This window comes from Giraffa tippelskirchi, chromosome 2 (genome assembly GCF_054371585.1).
Source record: "Giraffa tippelskirchi isolate mGirTip1 chromosome 2, T2T-mGirTip1v1.2.pri, whole genome shotgun sequence".
Lineage (NCBI taxonomy): Eukaryota > Metazoa > Chordata > Mammalia > Artiodactyla > Giraffidae > Giraffa > Giraffa tippelskirchi.
In genome coordinates, this window is record NC_137276.1 from 75,826,346 (window position 1) to 75,842,239 (window position 15,894).

Sequence of the window (15,894 nt, forward strand, 5' to 3'; positions counted from 1 at the left end):
TGTAAAAGTGCTGCAACAAACATTGAGATGTATGTATTTTTTTGAAGTATGATTTTTCTCCAGATATATGCCATGGAGTGGGATTCCTGAATGATATGGTCATTCTGTACATAGAATTCTTGAATCCTACGGTTCCACGGAACCATGGGTTTTGAGGAAACAGCCTGGGCTTATTATAAAGTAGTTATGGTTTCAATTCTGCTTCTGTTAACCCAGACCGAAAAGAATTCTCAAGATTAATTTATGAGAACTGTGAGTTCACAATCAATAATCACAAACTACAGAAAGTTTAAAGTGGTACCAATCACTTTGAAAAACAATTTGTCATTAACTAGTAAAATTGAATAAGCACATAACCAATGACCCAGCACTTATGATCCTATATGTGTATACTTTAGGGCTTCCCAGGTGGCACTAATGGTAAAGAACCCACCTGTCAATGTAGGAGATCCTGGGTCAGGAAGATTCCCCTGGAGGAGGGCATGGCAACCCACTCCAATATTCTTGCCTGGCGAATCCCATGAACTAGGAGCCTGGCAGGCTACAGTCCATAAGGTCACACAGAATTGGACACGACTGAAGTGACTTATCACGCATTTATGCACATACTTCAAGATCTTGCCTGCATGTACCAGGAGTAGGGTTAAATGAATGACTAAACTAGAACAGAGGATGCCTTTGGAGAGCTAGTCAAGGAAGGGCCCCTTGCAAATCTGCAAAGCTGCCTGTAACTTTCATTCTTCAGCTGATTGGGTATGTGGGTATTTCTTTTATGATTTTTATTTCGCTTTTATTTTTCTTGACCATGCTGCATAGCATGCAGGATCTTAGTTCCTGGACCAGGGATAGAACCCATGCCCCCCAGAGTGGAAGCATGGAGTCTTAACCACAGGACTACCAGCAAAGTCCCTGATAAGTACTTTTTAAAAGGAAAATAGAAACTATAAAAGTTCTCGCAGACAGACTATTTGATAGGATTCAAGTGTGAAACTTTCTGGGAGAGAGTTTTAGAGAAATAATGAAGAAGAAAGAAGTAATCAAAAATTCACACCTCTCATCACAAAAGAAATTGTAACTATGTATGGAGGTCATGGTGGAGCGGTCTGACAGAATGTAGTCCCCTGGAGAAGGGAATGGCAAACCACTTCAGTATTCTTGTCTTGAGAACCCCAAGAACAGTATGAAAAGGCAAAAAGATAGGACAGTGAAAGATGAACTCCCCAGGTCAGTAGGTGCCCAATATGCCAGTGGAGATCAGTGGAGAAATAACTACAGAAAAAATGAAGGGATGGAGCCAAAGCAAAAACAACACCCATTTGTGAATGAGACTGGTGATAGAAGCAACATTTGATGCTGTAAAGAACAATATTGCATAGGAATCTGGAATGTTAGGTCCATGAATCAGGACAAATTGGAAGTGGTCAAACAGGAGATGACAAGAGTGAACATGGACATTCTAGGAATTAGTGAACTAAGATGGACTGGAATGGGTGAATTTAACTCAGATGACCATTATATCTACTACTGTGGGCAGGAATCCCTTAGAAGAAATGCAGTAGCCATCATAGTCAACAAAAGAGTCCAAAATGTAGTACTTGGATGCAATCTCAAAAATGACAGAATGATCTCTGTTCGTTTCCAAGGCAAACTATTCAATATCATGGTAATTCAAGTCTGTGCCCCGACCAGTAACACTGAAGAAGCTGAAGTTGAATGGTTCTATGAAGACCTACACGATCTTCTAGAACACCCAAAAAAGATGTCCTTTTCATTATACAGGACTGGAATGCAAAAGTAGGAAGTCAAGAAACACCTGGAATAACAGGCAAATTTGGCCTTCGAGTACAGAATGAAGCAGGGTAAAGGCTAATAGAGTTCTGCCAAGAGAATGCACTGGTCATAGCAAACACCCTCTTCCAACAACACAAGAGAAGACTCTACAGATGGACATCACCAGATGGTCAACACCGAAATCAGATTGATTATATTCTTTGCAGCCAAAGATGGAGAAGCTCTATACAGTCAGCAAAAGCAAGACCAGGAGCTGACTGTGGCTCAGATCATGAACTCCTTATTGCCAAATTCAGACTGAAATTGAAGAAAGTGAAGAAAACCACTAGACCATTCAGGTATGACCTAAATCAAATCCCTTATACAGTAGAAGTGAAAAATAGATTTAAAGGACTAGATCTGATAGACAGAATACCTGATGAACTATGGATGGAGGTTCATCACATTGTACAGGAGACAGGAATCAAGACCATCTCCAAGAAAAAGAAATGCAGGAAAGCAAAATGGCTGTCCGAGGAGGCCTTACAAATAGCTGTGAAAAGACGGGAAGTGAAAAGCAAAGGAGAAAAGGAAAGATACATCCATTTGAATGCAGAGTTCTAAAGAATAGCAAGGAGAGAAAAGAAAGCCTTCTTCAGTGATCAGTGCCAAGAAATAGAGAAAAACAATAGAATGGGAAAGACTAGAGATCTCTTCAAGCAAATTAGAGATACCAAGGGAACATTTCATGCAAAGATAGGCTCGATAAAGGACAGAAATGGTATGGACCTAACAGAAGCAGAAGATATTAAGAAGAGGTGGCAAGAAAACACAGAAGAACTGTACAAAAAATATCTTCACGACCCAGATAATCACGATGGTGTGATCGCTCACCTAGAGCCAGACATCCTGGAATGTGAAGTCAAGTGGGCGTTAGAAAGCATCACTACGAACAAAGCTAGTGGAGGTGATGGAATTCCAGTTGAGCTATTTCAAATCCTGAAAGATGACGCTGTGAAAGTGCTGCACTCAATATGCCAGCAAATATGGAACACTCAGCAGTGGCCACTGGACTAGAAAAGGTCAGTTTTCATTCCAATCCCCAAGGAAGGCAATGCCAAAGAATGCTCAAACTACCGCACAATTGCACTCATCTCACACGCTAGTAAAATAATGCTCAAAATTCTCCAAGCCAGGCTTCAGCAATACATGAACCGTGAACTTCCAGATGTTCAAGCTGGTTTTAGAAAAGGCAGAGGAACCAGAGATCAAATTGTCAACATCCGCTGGATCATTGAAAAAGCAAGAGAGTTCCAGAAAAAACATCTATTTCTGCTTTATTGACTATGCCAAAGCCTTTGACTGTGTGGATCACAAGAAACTGTGGAAAATTCTGAAAGAGATGGGAATACCAGACCATCTGACCTACCTCTTGAGAAACCTGTATGCAGGTCAGGAAGCAACAGTTCGAACTGAACATGGAACAACAGACTGGTTCCAGATAGGAAAAGGAGTACGTCAAGGCTGTATATTGTCACCCTGCTTATTTAACTTATATGCAGAGTATATCATGAGAAACGCTGGTCTGGAAGAAGCACAAGCTGGAATCAAGATTGCCGGGAGAAATATCAATAACCTCAGATATGCAGATGACACCACCCTTATGGCAGAAAGTGAAGAAGAACTAAAGAGCCTCTTGATGAAAGTGAAAGAGGAGAGTGAAAAAGTTGACTTAAAGCTCAGCATTCAGAAATCTAAGATCATGGCATCTGGTCCCATCACTTCATGGCAAATCGATGCGGAAACAGTGGAAACAGTGTCAGACTTTATTTTGGGGGGCTCCAAAATCACTGCTGATGGTGATTGCAGCCATGAAATTAAAAGACGCTTACTCCTTAGAAGGAAAGTTATGACCAACCTTGATAGCATATTAAAAAGCAGAGACATTACTTTGCCAACAAAGGTCCATCTAGTCAAGGCTATGGTTTTTCCAGTGGTCATGTATGGATGTGAGAGTTGGAGTATAAAGAAAGCTGAGCACCGAAGAATTGATGCATTTGAACTGTGGTGTTGGAGAAGACTCTTGAGAGTCCCTTGAACTGCAAGGAGATCCAACCAGTCCATCCTAAAGGAGATCAGTCCTGGATGTTCATTGGAACAACTGATGTTGAAGCTGAAACTTCAATACTTTGGCCACCTGATGCGAAGAGTTGATTCATTGGAAAAGACCTTGATGCTGGGAAAGATTGAGGGCAGGGGGAGAAGGAGATGACAGAGGATGAGATGGTTGGATGGCATCATCAACTCGATGGACATGGGTTTGGGTGGACTCGGGGAGTTGGTGATGGACAGGGAGGCCTGGTGTGCTGCGATTCATGGGGTCGCAAAGAGTCAGACACGACTGAGCAACTGAACTGAATGGTGTTAGATGTTATCTTACTATGGTGATCATTTCTCAATATATGTAAGTATCAAGTCATTGTACACCTGAAACTAATACAATGTTACATGTCAAATATTACCTCAATTAAAATAAAAAAGACTGACACCAAAGTTGCAGGCCTGAGTAGTAGGATAGTCTTGATATCTTAAAATTGAATTAAGGAGATCAAGGAAGTTTATTATTCACATCTCTGCCATGAGTGCCTAGTTGCAGTGACAGATACGTTATACATTCTTGGTAAATGTTTGTTGTGCTGTTGTGGTGCGGAAACTGTGAGACATAGAAATGGAAATGTTTGGATTAGATGCAGATAGGCACAATCAGTAAGTGTAAAAAGAGCGGTAGAAGTCATGACAGTGATGAAGAGCACAGGAAGGAAAGAAATGTGAGATCTGAAAATGGAAAAGCCCATTTTTCAGTGATGGGTTGAAACAGTGAGGAACAAAAAGGCTTGAACCAAGAAACGAGAGAGGCCAAAAGGAAGATGCTGAAGAAAGAGAAGGTGATCAGTACTGTCCAAAGGTTCCATGTTAAGAGGAGAGAATTATAATTAAGTAATGGAATTGGAAGGTCATTTGTGGTTTTGTACAGAGAGATTTTATTGATTAGCCAGAAGATTAGCAAGAGAAGCCATATTGCCAAGGACTCAAAGATGAATTAGTATTAATTAGATGGAAGTAGTCAGACTAACCTAAACCAATCTATCAAAATGTTTGATGTTCACAAAATAATTATAAAATAGTAATTATTTATTGTTTCCTATGCACTCAGCCTGTTAATTACTGTACATGAACTAATTTCACTCTAATAGTAGATTATTTTATCCCCATTTGACAGCTGAGAAAACTGAGGCACAAGTGTTTAAAATCTTGCCACAGGTAACACTGGTAGTAACTAGAGTTGTTGGGATAAAGACCAATTAACTAGTCTACTGCACTGAGAAACAGACATCGCTTGCAAAGAGTGCTATGAAGAAAAGATTGTTTTGTTTTTGTTTGTGTGGAGTTTTTTGGAGGGGGAGCAGTTTAGGTTTAAGAAATACCTGAGTATGTTGGTAGACAGAAAACAGGACACCAGGAGAAAAAAAGAACCTGAAGCTTACAGGAAGGATCACCTCTCTGTAGCATGGTTCCCAGGTAGGTGGGAAGGTGAAATAAAGGAAAAAGAAGAGAGAATTGGTAGATCAGGTAGTAATAAATGTCAGAGATCGCCCCCTAGGGTTTAGTGGCGGTGGAGCAGAACTCTGTTATTCTCACTGCATCGCTAGCCTGCGTGTCTTCTGGTGAGCCACTCTCAGACTGATCTTGAGCCTTAACATAAAGTCAGTGAAGGAATTGGGCTTCAAAGGGGACATACTTGAAAGTACCTACATAGTTCATTTGATGGATTGATGAATGGACAGACTGATAGATGGACAGTTGTTTGATGGAAAATGAATGAAATAATGAACTAATGAGTTACTGGGTACAGACTAGTGACCAAATGTTTATTGAGCCCTTTCTTAAAGTAGTGATTAACAGTCTAAACTTAACAGTCTAAACTCTGGAGTCAGACTGTCTGGATATATATATATCCTTGCCACTCACAAGTTGTATGTCGCTGTGAAAGTCATTCATTCTCTCTGTAGCTCAGCATATATAAAGTGGAGCTACTACTAACAATGCTTCCTTGCATTAGGGCTTCTACACAAACCACCACAAGCTGACTGGTTGGAAACAAGAGAGTGTATTCTCTCACAGTTCTGGAGGCCAGAGGTCTAGAATCAAGGTGTTCTCCATGCTATACCCTCTCCAAAGGCTCTAGGGAATAGTTCTTCTTTGCCTCTTCCAGCTTCTGGTGACTCCTGGCCTTCCTGGTCTTGTGGCAACATTACTCCAGTTTCTTCCTCCATCTTTATATGGTCTCCCTTATGTATCTCTGTGTCTTCTCTTTATTTAAAATTGAAATGTAGTTGATATACAGCATTATATTAGTTTCAGATGTACAACATAATGATTTGATATTTGTATATCTTCTCTTCTTATACGAATATCAATGATTGGATTTGGGTTTCGTTCTAATCTAGTATGACCTCATCTTAAATAATTTTATCTGCAAAAGCCCTATTTCCAAATAAGGTCATGTTCTGAGTTTCAAAGTGAACATGAATTTAGAGGGACATTATTCAACCTACTATACTATTTCATGGAAATAGTATATGGACTAGGTTAATAAAAGTACTTATACGATTGGGGTTTCCCTGGAGGCTCAGAGGGTAAAGAATCCGCCTTCAATGCAAGAGACCTGGGTTCAATCTCTGGGTGGGAAAGATTCCCTGGAGGAGGGAATTGCTACCCACTCCAGTATTCTTGCCTGGAGAATCCCATGGACAGAGGAGCCTGGTGGGCTACAGTTGATGGGGTCACAAAGAGTTGGACACTGACACACACACACACACACTATACACTTATACAATTAATACATATTACATTGTTACTAATGATATAATTCAGTGCCAATAATATAATTAAGCTAATCTAAGTGCTTGTAATAGTGTCTAGCACATTGAGTTATGCAGTATTAGTTATTACTGAGATTAGTACTTGGGAAATGTTTGTTTTTTTTTTTTTAATCACTGCTTTCTGTTGAATAATATTCAGTATAGGTGAAAATTCTGAGTAAGGTTAATTCCTAACAAAGCTTGTCTGTCCTTGAAGCGATTTCCTTGAAAAACATACATGGTTCATATTTCTTTCTTATCTCGTAAAATTTTATGTAGACAAGACATCAAATAGTGGAAAGAGATACTCACATTTTCCAAATTCCTCCTTCAGATTTTCATCATCTCGGAGGGTCAGGGGAGGAGAAAAAATGCTGACCAACTTGCTCATACTTATTTTGTACCAACTAACTCTGTAGACGATGGCCTCCTCAGTATGACTTTGCATGTGACAGCGCTCAGACTCTCATGGGACCTAATCTCCTTCCAGAGTAATTTGTCTACAACTGGCTTTAAAGAGACATTGTTTGGATAGAATGTTCTAGATTAAAAAACAAGTCATAGCCTGTGTTAAGAGTAACCCCTAGTTACTTGATGGAATGACAGCTAAGAGATGCAACACATTGTTATTGAGCCTACTATGAAATATTATATGTGTTTTAAGAGTAAGGAAATAACCAATATATAGATATTATAGGCAGAATTTGAAAAAGAAAAAAGTGAAGACTCCACTCTTCACCCTGCCAGTGAAGCAGCACAATTTGGCGTGTGTAAGAATGAGATGATGACAAGGGAGTCTTAACTGGCACCACATCTGTTTTATTTCCCATCATACAGCTGGATGTTGGCAGGACTGGGACAAAGTCAATATGCAACTAATACTTATGGAAGAAAGACATGGCTGCGTGGCTTGCAGGTGGCTGAGACGAGAAGGAAGAACTTCTCAATTCTTGTCTGTGCACCGTAATAACTGCATTTCCTAAGTTGTCATGTTTCTTGAGCGCAGTCTTTACTTCCTTCTTCTTGCTCTTTCTTTGTATTTTCCTCTCTTTATCTTCCTAGATTTTTCTTTGAAGTACAAGCAGTGGCTGGTTATTATTATTGGCGTATTGGATATGTCTGCGTATAACAGAGAGCTCGGAGAGTGAAAAAAAGAAATTAAATAATTTCTTTTTCTCTTCCCTTCTCTTTTCCTAAAGTTCTCAGGTGATAAATTAGCCACCTCAGAGAATTATTTGATACCAGGGTATATTGGGTGAAATAGATATAAGGAGGGTATCCCCAGAGAATTCCTTATCCTTAGAGCAAATGTTCTTAGATATGAATCTGTGAGCCAACTTTGTGATCCTGAGCCTGAAATAGCGTGCAAATTGTGTTTGCATATGCATTTTTATGCACATGCATGTTTATATTGCATGCATGCAGATTTGTGTATGCATATTTGATGTCTGTATGAAAATGTGTGTGTATGTGGATCTGATGTACATAAGCATACTTGGTCTATGTATGTATATATGTGTGATTATTGAAGGAAAGCAACTAATTCATAACTTTTGTTAATCTCAAAAGACTCTGAACACCAAATAGGTAAGCAACCACTGAATTAGAAGATTTTGTTTATACTGTCTGTATTTTGCTTTGCTTTAAAGTTTCTAGTGGGAAAATTCTGAGAAAATGTGAGAAAAATGGACAGTATAAAGAATCGCCAGCCTTTTTAGATCTAGAATCAATTCAGGGGCTCTCCTTGAGTTCTGACATCTTTTTTTTTAAACTTCTATAACTGCTGTTTTGTGTATTCAAAGTTAGGGTGTGGGGTGCCTACTTAATTCACTGTTGTTATCTCTGACCATTGAAATAATCCAGTCAGGCTGATGTCATTTGTTCCCAGGACAGCATCAGAGCCCTTCTGGGCAAATTCACTAATAAGTCACTGAGCAAGCACAAAGAAGATGATGTTTTATGGTACAGTGACCCATCCTTGCATAGCTAATTTGTTTCTAACTGAACTTACAAACCAAACAAAACTAACCTTCTCCAAGTACCAAACTGCTTTAAAGACTGAACTTTATGTTTCATTACATTCCTGGAAACTTTAGTTTGTTCTTTGTCTGATTTGAACCAAATCTGTTGTTTTACTTAACTCTCTGCCCTGATTAAATTATCTGCATTCTTGACTCAAATCCCAATTTTACTTTAGCAATACCTACATGTGTTCCCAGACACCAAACTTAGGGCTTAGCTTATGCTCTCTGCTGTTCAGCTTTGTATCATAGCAAATTCTCAATGTAAATAGCTCTTGTGGTGTTTTTGTTGTTGTTAATAAAGCCTCCTGTATTGTTCCAGGAAATATTTTAATTAAACAGTTTGTGCTTAGTTGCTCAGTCATGTCCGACTCTTTGCAACCCCATGGACTGCAGCCCTCCTGGCTCCTCTGACCATGGGGATTCTCCAGGCAAGAATACTGGAGTGGGTTGCCCTGCCCTTCTCTATTAATCAGTTATTTCCACACAGTTTACTTATTTGTTGATTCATCCATTCACAAATCATTTATAGACACCTGCTATATGCCAGGGATGCTTCCAGTTGTAGGGGAAACAGAAGGATGAATGTTATACATATAGTCACTGCCTTGTGCTAGGTCAAGGCATGTGGCAATGCAGGCAGGCCAAATATGAAAGCCTTTTGAAATGCACAATCTTTAAACAAATCAATTTACTATTTTTTTAGAGCAGTGGTTCTTAACTGGAGAGGTTTTAGCCTTCACACTGGGAAACCTGGCTTCATGAAGACGTTTTTGGTTGTCTCAAATAGGAGATTCCACTGGTGCCTGATTAGAAGATGCTGGGAATGCTAGTGAACATGGACACTGGACAGGATTATTCCTTACATCAAAAAATTATCTGGATCAAAATGCCAATACTGCTGAGATTAAGAAACCCTAATTTAGAGGAAGCAGGACTCTTTCAGAGAGAGGCATACTAATGTGTATGGAAAGGGATGAGACCCTAGAGGCACTGCCCTTTCATTTAGGTCTTGAGCAAGTCAACTCTTAATTGAACTGACCCACACCAAAATCGGAGATTCTTCTGAGGGACAGAATTCTCTTCATCTCAAGTACATTTCCAGGGTCAAATTAGTGTTCCTCAAGGGTTGGCATCTTAGTGACTTTCCATTTATCTACCCCCTTAAAACAGCTCTGCCTATTATTAAAGAGCTTACAATTTAGGGAAGACAAAGGACAGGTACACCAAAAACTATGATGCTGGGTGATAAATACCAAGAGGGCTCAATGAAATGAGTGCCTTGGGAGCACTGAGGAATTAAGCTCTGCCTGGAGGTCTGGGAAGCCTTTACAGAGGAGGTGGCAAGTGAATGGGAGTTTGAAGGAGGTAGTGGCCAAATGCCTGAAGGAAGACACTTGGCTCTTTTAAGCCATATGCTGCATGATTGCATTTATAACCAGTGATGTTTTTGGCAGCCCTTTCAAGAAAATATCCTTCTGTATTATTTTACATGAAACAAGATTCCTTTACAAATTGTGCAGACTCAACTTGGCAGTCTTTCTTATCACCTTTTTTTCTATTAAAAAATTTCAGTAGCAGATGATTTCAGCTGTGTAATTGTAGGTATTAGAGTTTAGCAATAGTTTAGAGTTGGAAGCTTCCAATGAATGAATTATAGACTTGGCTTTTGATGTTCAAAAAAGGTGGATATATCTCTTTATTTGTACAGGCTAATGCTTCTAATAAAGTTGTCTACAGGTTGTGGACTTAGCTGGAAAAATATGGAAAGTATGCCTCACAAACTGTAGACATTTATAAATGAATGCTTTTCAAATACAGTCAATGTTCCAACACATGGCTATGACCTGCAGGAAAATTGAAGAGAACATCATTAACCACAAATTCCTGTTAAACTAGTATAACAGCATTAAATGTACTTATGAAGCTATTAATTGAAAAATTGGCCATAGTTATATACAAAAGAATGGGGCAGATGTTAAACCTCTTTTTAAAAAATTATGTGAGTTTCAGATGTAGTATTATAGTTCAACATCTGTATAATTAAATTTATGATTAAAGAGAGCAGTGAGGCTTATTGTAATGTAACTACCAGAAACTTTCAGGATTTTTCTTAACTCTCATGAAATTGTACATGCCTACACATCTTGGGAAATTTTCTCTTTCAGTTTGGAATCACTTATGGCATCACAGAAGGGGTAATTTTATACACTTGAAACTAACTTTTGAAGAATTCGTTCTTTTCCTGGTGACTTCATGAAGACCTTATATTAGTGTTTTCATGTTAGAAATAAAATAGTTCAGTTGAAAAAAATCTCGGTTTTACTTTCTTTTTAAATAGTTTGAACAATAATCTGGTCGTTAGAAACAGGCATATTTATTTCCTTTTTTTAACCAAATATTTTTTCTTCTTTATTCAGTCTGATGCCAACGCGAGTTACTTAAGAGCAGCTCGAGCTGGACACTTAGAAAAGGCCCTTGACTACATAAAAAATGGAGTTGACATCAACATTTGCAACCAGGTTAGTTGTGGTGATTGTTGTTGTTATTTAAGTTTTCAGTTAAAATTTTTTAAATCCAGACTTTAAAGTCCTTAAATCCTCTATTACCAAGTTATTACCAAGACTTTCTCTTGTTGCCCGTGTTTTCTATTAAATGTCACCAACTTGAACGATCAAGTTATTCATCGCTTTGTTAGAGGAGCATTCAGAAATGTAGATATGTGTCCCTTAACAATTAATTCCTAAAATATAGTACATAATGACATCAGAACAACCGACCGAATTGCCACAAGTACTTTTATTCCTAATTCAGGCTCCTGCATTGCACGCATGCAAATGGTTGTTGGTAGGGTGTTCTCTTCAGAATTCTTAGTAGCCTGTTTACCGCTCTGTTGTCAACCTGCTGAGTAAAGCTTTCCCTTCACTTAATCAGAATGGGTTGAACGCTCTCCATCTTGCTTCCAAAGAGGGCCACGTAGAAGTTGTTTCTGAACTGCTACAGAGAGAAGCCAATGTGGATGCAGCTACAAAGGTCAGTGTCACACATTTCGTGCTTTTTGTATCAGTTGCCCAATTCAATGAGAATTCAGCCCTCAGTAAGAATCCGGGCATGCTTCTCATGAGACAGTCATCAACATTGTTCTCCTGGGGAACTTACAGAGGGATTTAATATTTTGTAAAATGATGAAAGCGGAGAGAAAGATGGGTGAACTGATGGATCTTGTTTCTCGTTTCACAGAAAGGAAACACAGCGTTGCATATAGCATCTTTGGCAGGGCAAGCAGAGGTGGTAAAGGTCTTGGTTACAAATGGAGCCAATGTCAACGCCCAATCCCAGGTAAACCTATATCTCAGATGCCAAGAAATGCTGTGATCATGATTCACAAATAATGTTCTGGGTCAGGTGCTTATTTGTTCTTGTGTCTTCTAAGAAAACAATATTTAAGAGCTATATCATCATCAAGGAAAAACCCAGGACAATGGGCAGAGCCAATGCAGCAAGGGATGTGAAGAGGTACCCTTTGACCTTAAAAGCAGTAAAAATTCATTCACCAAGCCACTTAGGTGGCCACTTAGGTCCTGTCCTTTTATTTGTATTTGCCAGTAACTTTTTTTGAAATGAGTACACAGGCAGACCTTGGAGATATGTGGGTTCAATTCCTGGCCACGCTAGTAAAGCATTGTTGCAATAAAAAAAAAGTCTGCAAACAGTAAATGTTGGACAGCATGTAGAGAAAAGGAAACACTCATACATTGTTGATGGGAACATAAATTTGTGCACCACCATGGAGAACAGTATGGAGGTTCCTTAAAAAACTAAAAGTAGAATGACCATATGATCCGGCAAGCCCACTCCTGAATATATACCCAGAGAACACCATAATTCAAAAAGATACATGTACCCTAGTGTTCATTCCAGCACTGTTTACAATAGCCAAGACATGAAAGCAACCTAAATGTCCATCCACAGAGGAAAGGATAAATAAGATGTGGTGTCCACACATATATACATACAGTGGAATACTACTCAGTCAAAAATAATGAAATAATGCCATATGCAGCAACATGGACAGAACTAGAGATTATCATCCTAAGTGAGGTAAGTGAGACAGAGAAAGACAAATACTATATATCACTTATATGTGAAATCTTCAAAAAAAAAAAAAAGATACAAATGAACTTACTTACAAAACAGAAACAGACTCAGACTTTAAAACAAACTTATGAAAACCAACGGAAAAAGGTGGGGAGTGGGGGGATAAATTAGGAGTCCCAGGTGGCTCAGTTGGTAAAGAATCTGCCTGCCAATGCAGAAGACTCGGGTTCTATCCCTGGTTTGAAAAGATCCCCTGGAGTAGGAAATGGCAATCCATTCCAGTATTCTTACCTAGAGAATTTCATGAACAGAGGAGCCTGGCGGGCTGCCATCAATGGGGTTGCAAAAAGTTGGACATGACTGAGCAACTGAGCATGCAGGAGAAAGCACTGCTACATATAAAATAGATAAACAAGGACCTACTGTATAGCACAGGGAACTCTAGTCAACATTGTATAATAATCTATATAGCAAAAAAAATCTGAAAAATATGAACATATGTATATGCATAACTGAATCATTTTGCTATACACCTGAAACTAACATGACATTGTAAATCAACTATGCTTCAATGTAAAATACAAATTTAAAAGAGTTATATTCATTGAATGGGCTTCCCAGGTGGCACTGGTGGTAAAGAACCTGCTCGCTAATGCATGAGACTTAAGTGACACAGGTTCTATCCCTCAGTCAGGAAAATCTCCTGGAAGAGGGCATGACAACCCACTCCAGTATTCTTGCCTGGAGAATCTCATGGATAGAGGAGACTGGCAGGTTATAGTCTATAGGATTGCAAAGAGTCAGACATGACTGAACCAACTTAGCACACACACATAAATATTCATTGAATAAGTATATTATTCCAGATTATTTAGTTTCATATATATCCTCATTTGCAATCCTCTACGTGTGAAAGGAAGAGGTTTTTCAAAGTCAGCCATCTGTAAGACTGGTATGTATGGCTGGTAGTGATAAACACAAATGATTGGAGGATCTCTGTGATGTAGAGACTTATTCTATTTTATGGTGTTAGCTAAAGTCCAGTATAGTCAATTCCTATTTACTAACTGAGGCATCACTGTTGCTCCCTGAAACAGATTAGGAGGAAAAAAAAGCAGAAGAAACTTTAAAATCCCCAAACATTAAAATTCCCGGATTGTTTGTAATGGATATACACCAACCATTCATTCAGAAGATTCTCCTACAAGCTCTCAGAGTCCTGCATGAAAGTCTAACAAAAATACTAATATATTATCATTTGGTGGACTTTGAGTCCAAAAAATTTAAGTTCACTATATTGGTCTAAAAATACAGGTCTTCATTATCTAAATTATTCATTATGTGAGTCCCCCACAGATGTGAGCTTGTTTAGGAGAGCATACATCATCATAACACATAAATATCCACTAAGGACCTGACTATTTTTTTTTAATTTTATTGAAGTATAGTTGATTTGCTATGTTGTGTTCATTTCTACTGGACAACAACGTGACTCAGTTATACATTTATATATATTCTTTTTCATATACTTTTCTATTATGGTTTATCACAGGATATTGAATATAGTTCCATGTGTTACACAGTAATATCTTATTTATCCATTCTCTATATAATAATTCTCTGCTAATCCCAAACTCCCAATCCTTCTGCCTCACTTGGCAACCACAAGTCTGTTCTCTATGTCTGTGAGTCTGTTTCTGTTTCATAGATATGTACATTTGTATCATATTTTAGATTCCACATATAAATGATATCATATGGTGTTTGTCTTTCTCTTTCTGACTTACTTTGTTTAGTATGATAATCTCTAAGGACCTGACCATTTTAAGAACTGGTCTCTACTCAAACATTCCTTCCAGCTGAAGGCTAACATCTATCCTGGTTCATCATTATCTACCCCAGAGTGTTAGAGTGAACAAATGGACTATAGAACAAAGCTGCAAGTTTTCCAGAAGATGTAGGATATCATGAAGTCAGGAAAAATGATGCTAGAGGACTGTTGGATACACAGCCAAGTTGTGAGGTCGTGGCTTTCTGGCAGGAGTAGACCAGACTGTATGAAGAATCAGGATGATTTCCTGACAGATGTTTCCATCTTGAATGATTTGAGAATCAAAATGTTAAACGAAGGAAAAAATTAGTCTGAAAATAAAAAGTGAAGGCTGTCGACCCATGATATAGTTTTGTTGGAAATGAAAATCATACTTGCTCCCCCAGAATCATAATTGGTTTAGTCTTCATTCATTCTGTGATCTCGTTCATGATGCAGTTATAACCTACGTTTTATTAAATCATATAAATTCACTTTTACAATTTCTGGTTTTCTCTTTCAAGATGAAGTCTCAATCTAACTTTTTTCATTATTTACTGTGGCCTTTTGATCTCCACGTTAAGTGCACTTGATTTCCTCAGCTTTTTCCAGTACTGATTTATCTTTGAATAACAGGAGCCTCTTGTACTTTATGGGTCCACAGAATTGCAGTGACTTTCCACCTTGTTACTCCAGCCATATTGATGAAAGCTCTGATGCCATTAAATACCAGTTTTGCAGAATAGAAACTGAAAGGTTGCTGCTGAGCCATGAAAGAAGCCAGGATTCTTGGCCTCCAGAGGAGAGGAATTCAATCCAGGGCCAGTGACGAGGCATGATTGCTTAGAGCTTTTGTGTAATAAAGTTTTATTGAAGTATAAAAGAGATAGGGAAAACTTCTGACGTAGACATCAGAAGGGGGCAGAAAGAGCCCCCCTGTGCTAGCCTTTAGCAGTATGTTATATACCTAAAAGCAAGCTGTTAATTAGAGAAAGGAAATGTCTCAAACCTCAGAGTGGCACCCGGCCCCTCACCCACAACACGCGTTTTGTGATAACATTGGCACAAAGTGAGTCATCTCAGGCCATAAAGCGATTGATGTGAATCTTGAAAAGTGGCAGGTTTCCAAGTAAATATATAGTTTCATTAACATAGATTAGGAGAACAATGTATGAGTAAAACATACTGGTTTGTTGAGCCCTTATGGGTTCTGAGCCTTAAATGGAACTGACTTGAAGAAAGACAGAATCTAGGGTAAATACATAGTTCATTA

At 38.6% G+C, this 15,894-nt stretch overlaps 1 protein-coding gene across 1 annotated transcript in view; it reads left to right on the forward strand.

Annotated features, from left to right (window-relative positions):
* ANK3 (ankyrin 3) overlaps positions 1 to 15,894 on the forward strand; it is a 365,422-nt gene that overhangs the window by 115,255 nt on the left and 234,273 nt on the right. Inside the window, exons 2-4 of the mRNA XM_081569013.1 lie at positions 11,134 to 11,235; positions 11,648 to 11,746; positions 11,954 to 12,052. Of these exons, the coding sequence (XP_081425139.1) occupies positions 11,134 to 11,235; positions 11,648 to 11,746; positions 11,954 to 12,052 (300 nt within the window). The remainder of the gene's footprint in view (positions 1 to 11,133; positions 11,236 to 11,647; positions 11,747 to 11,953; positions 12,053 to 15,894) is intronic.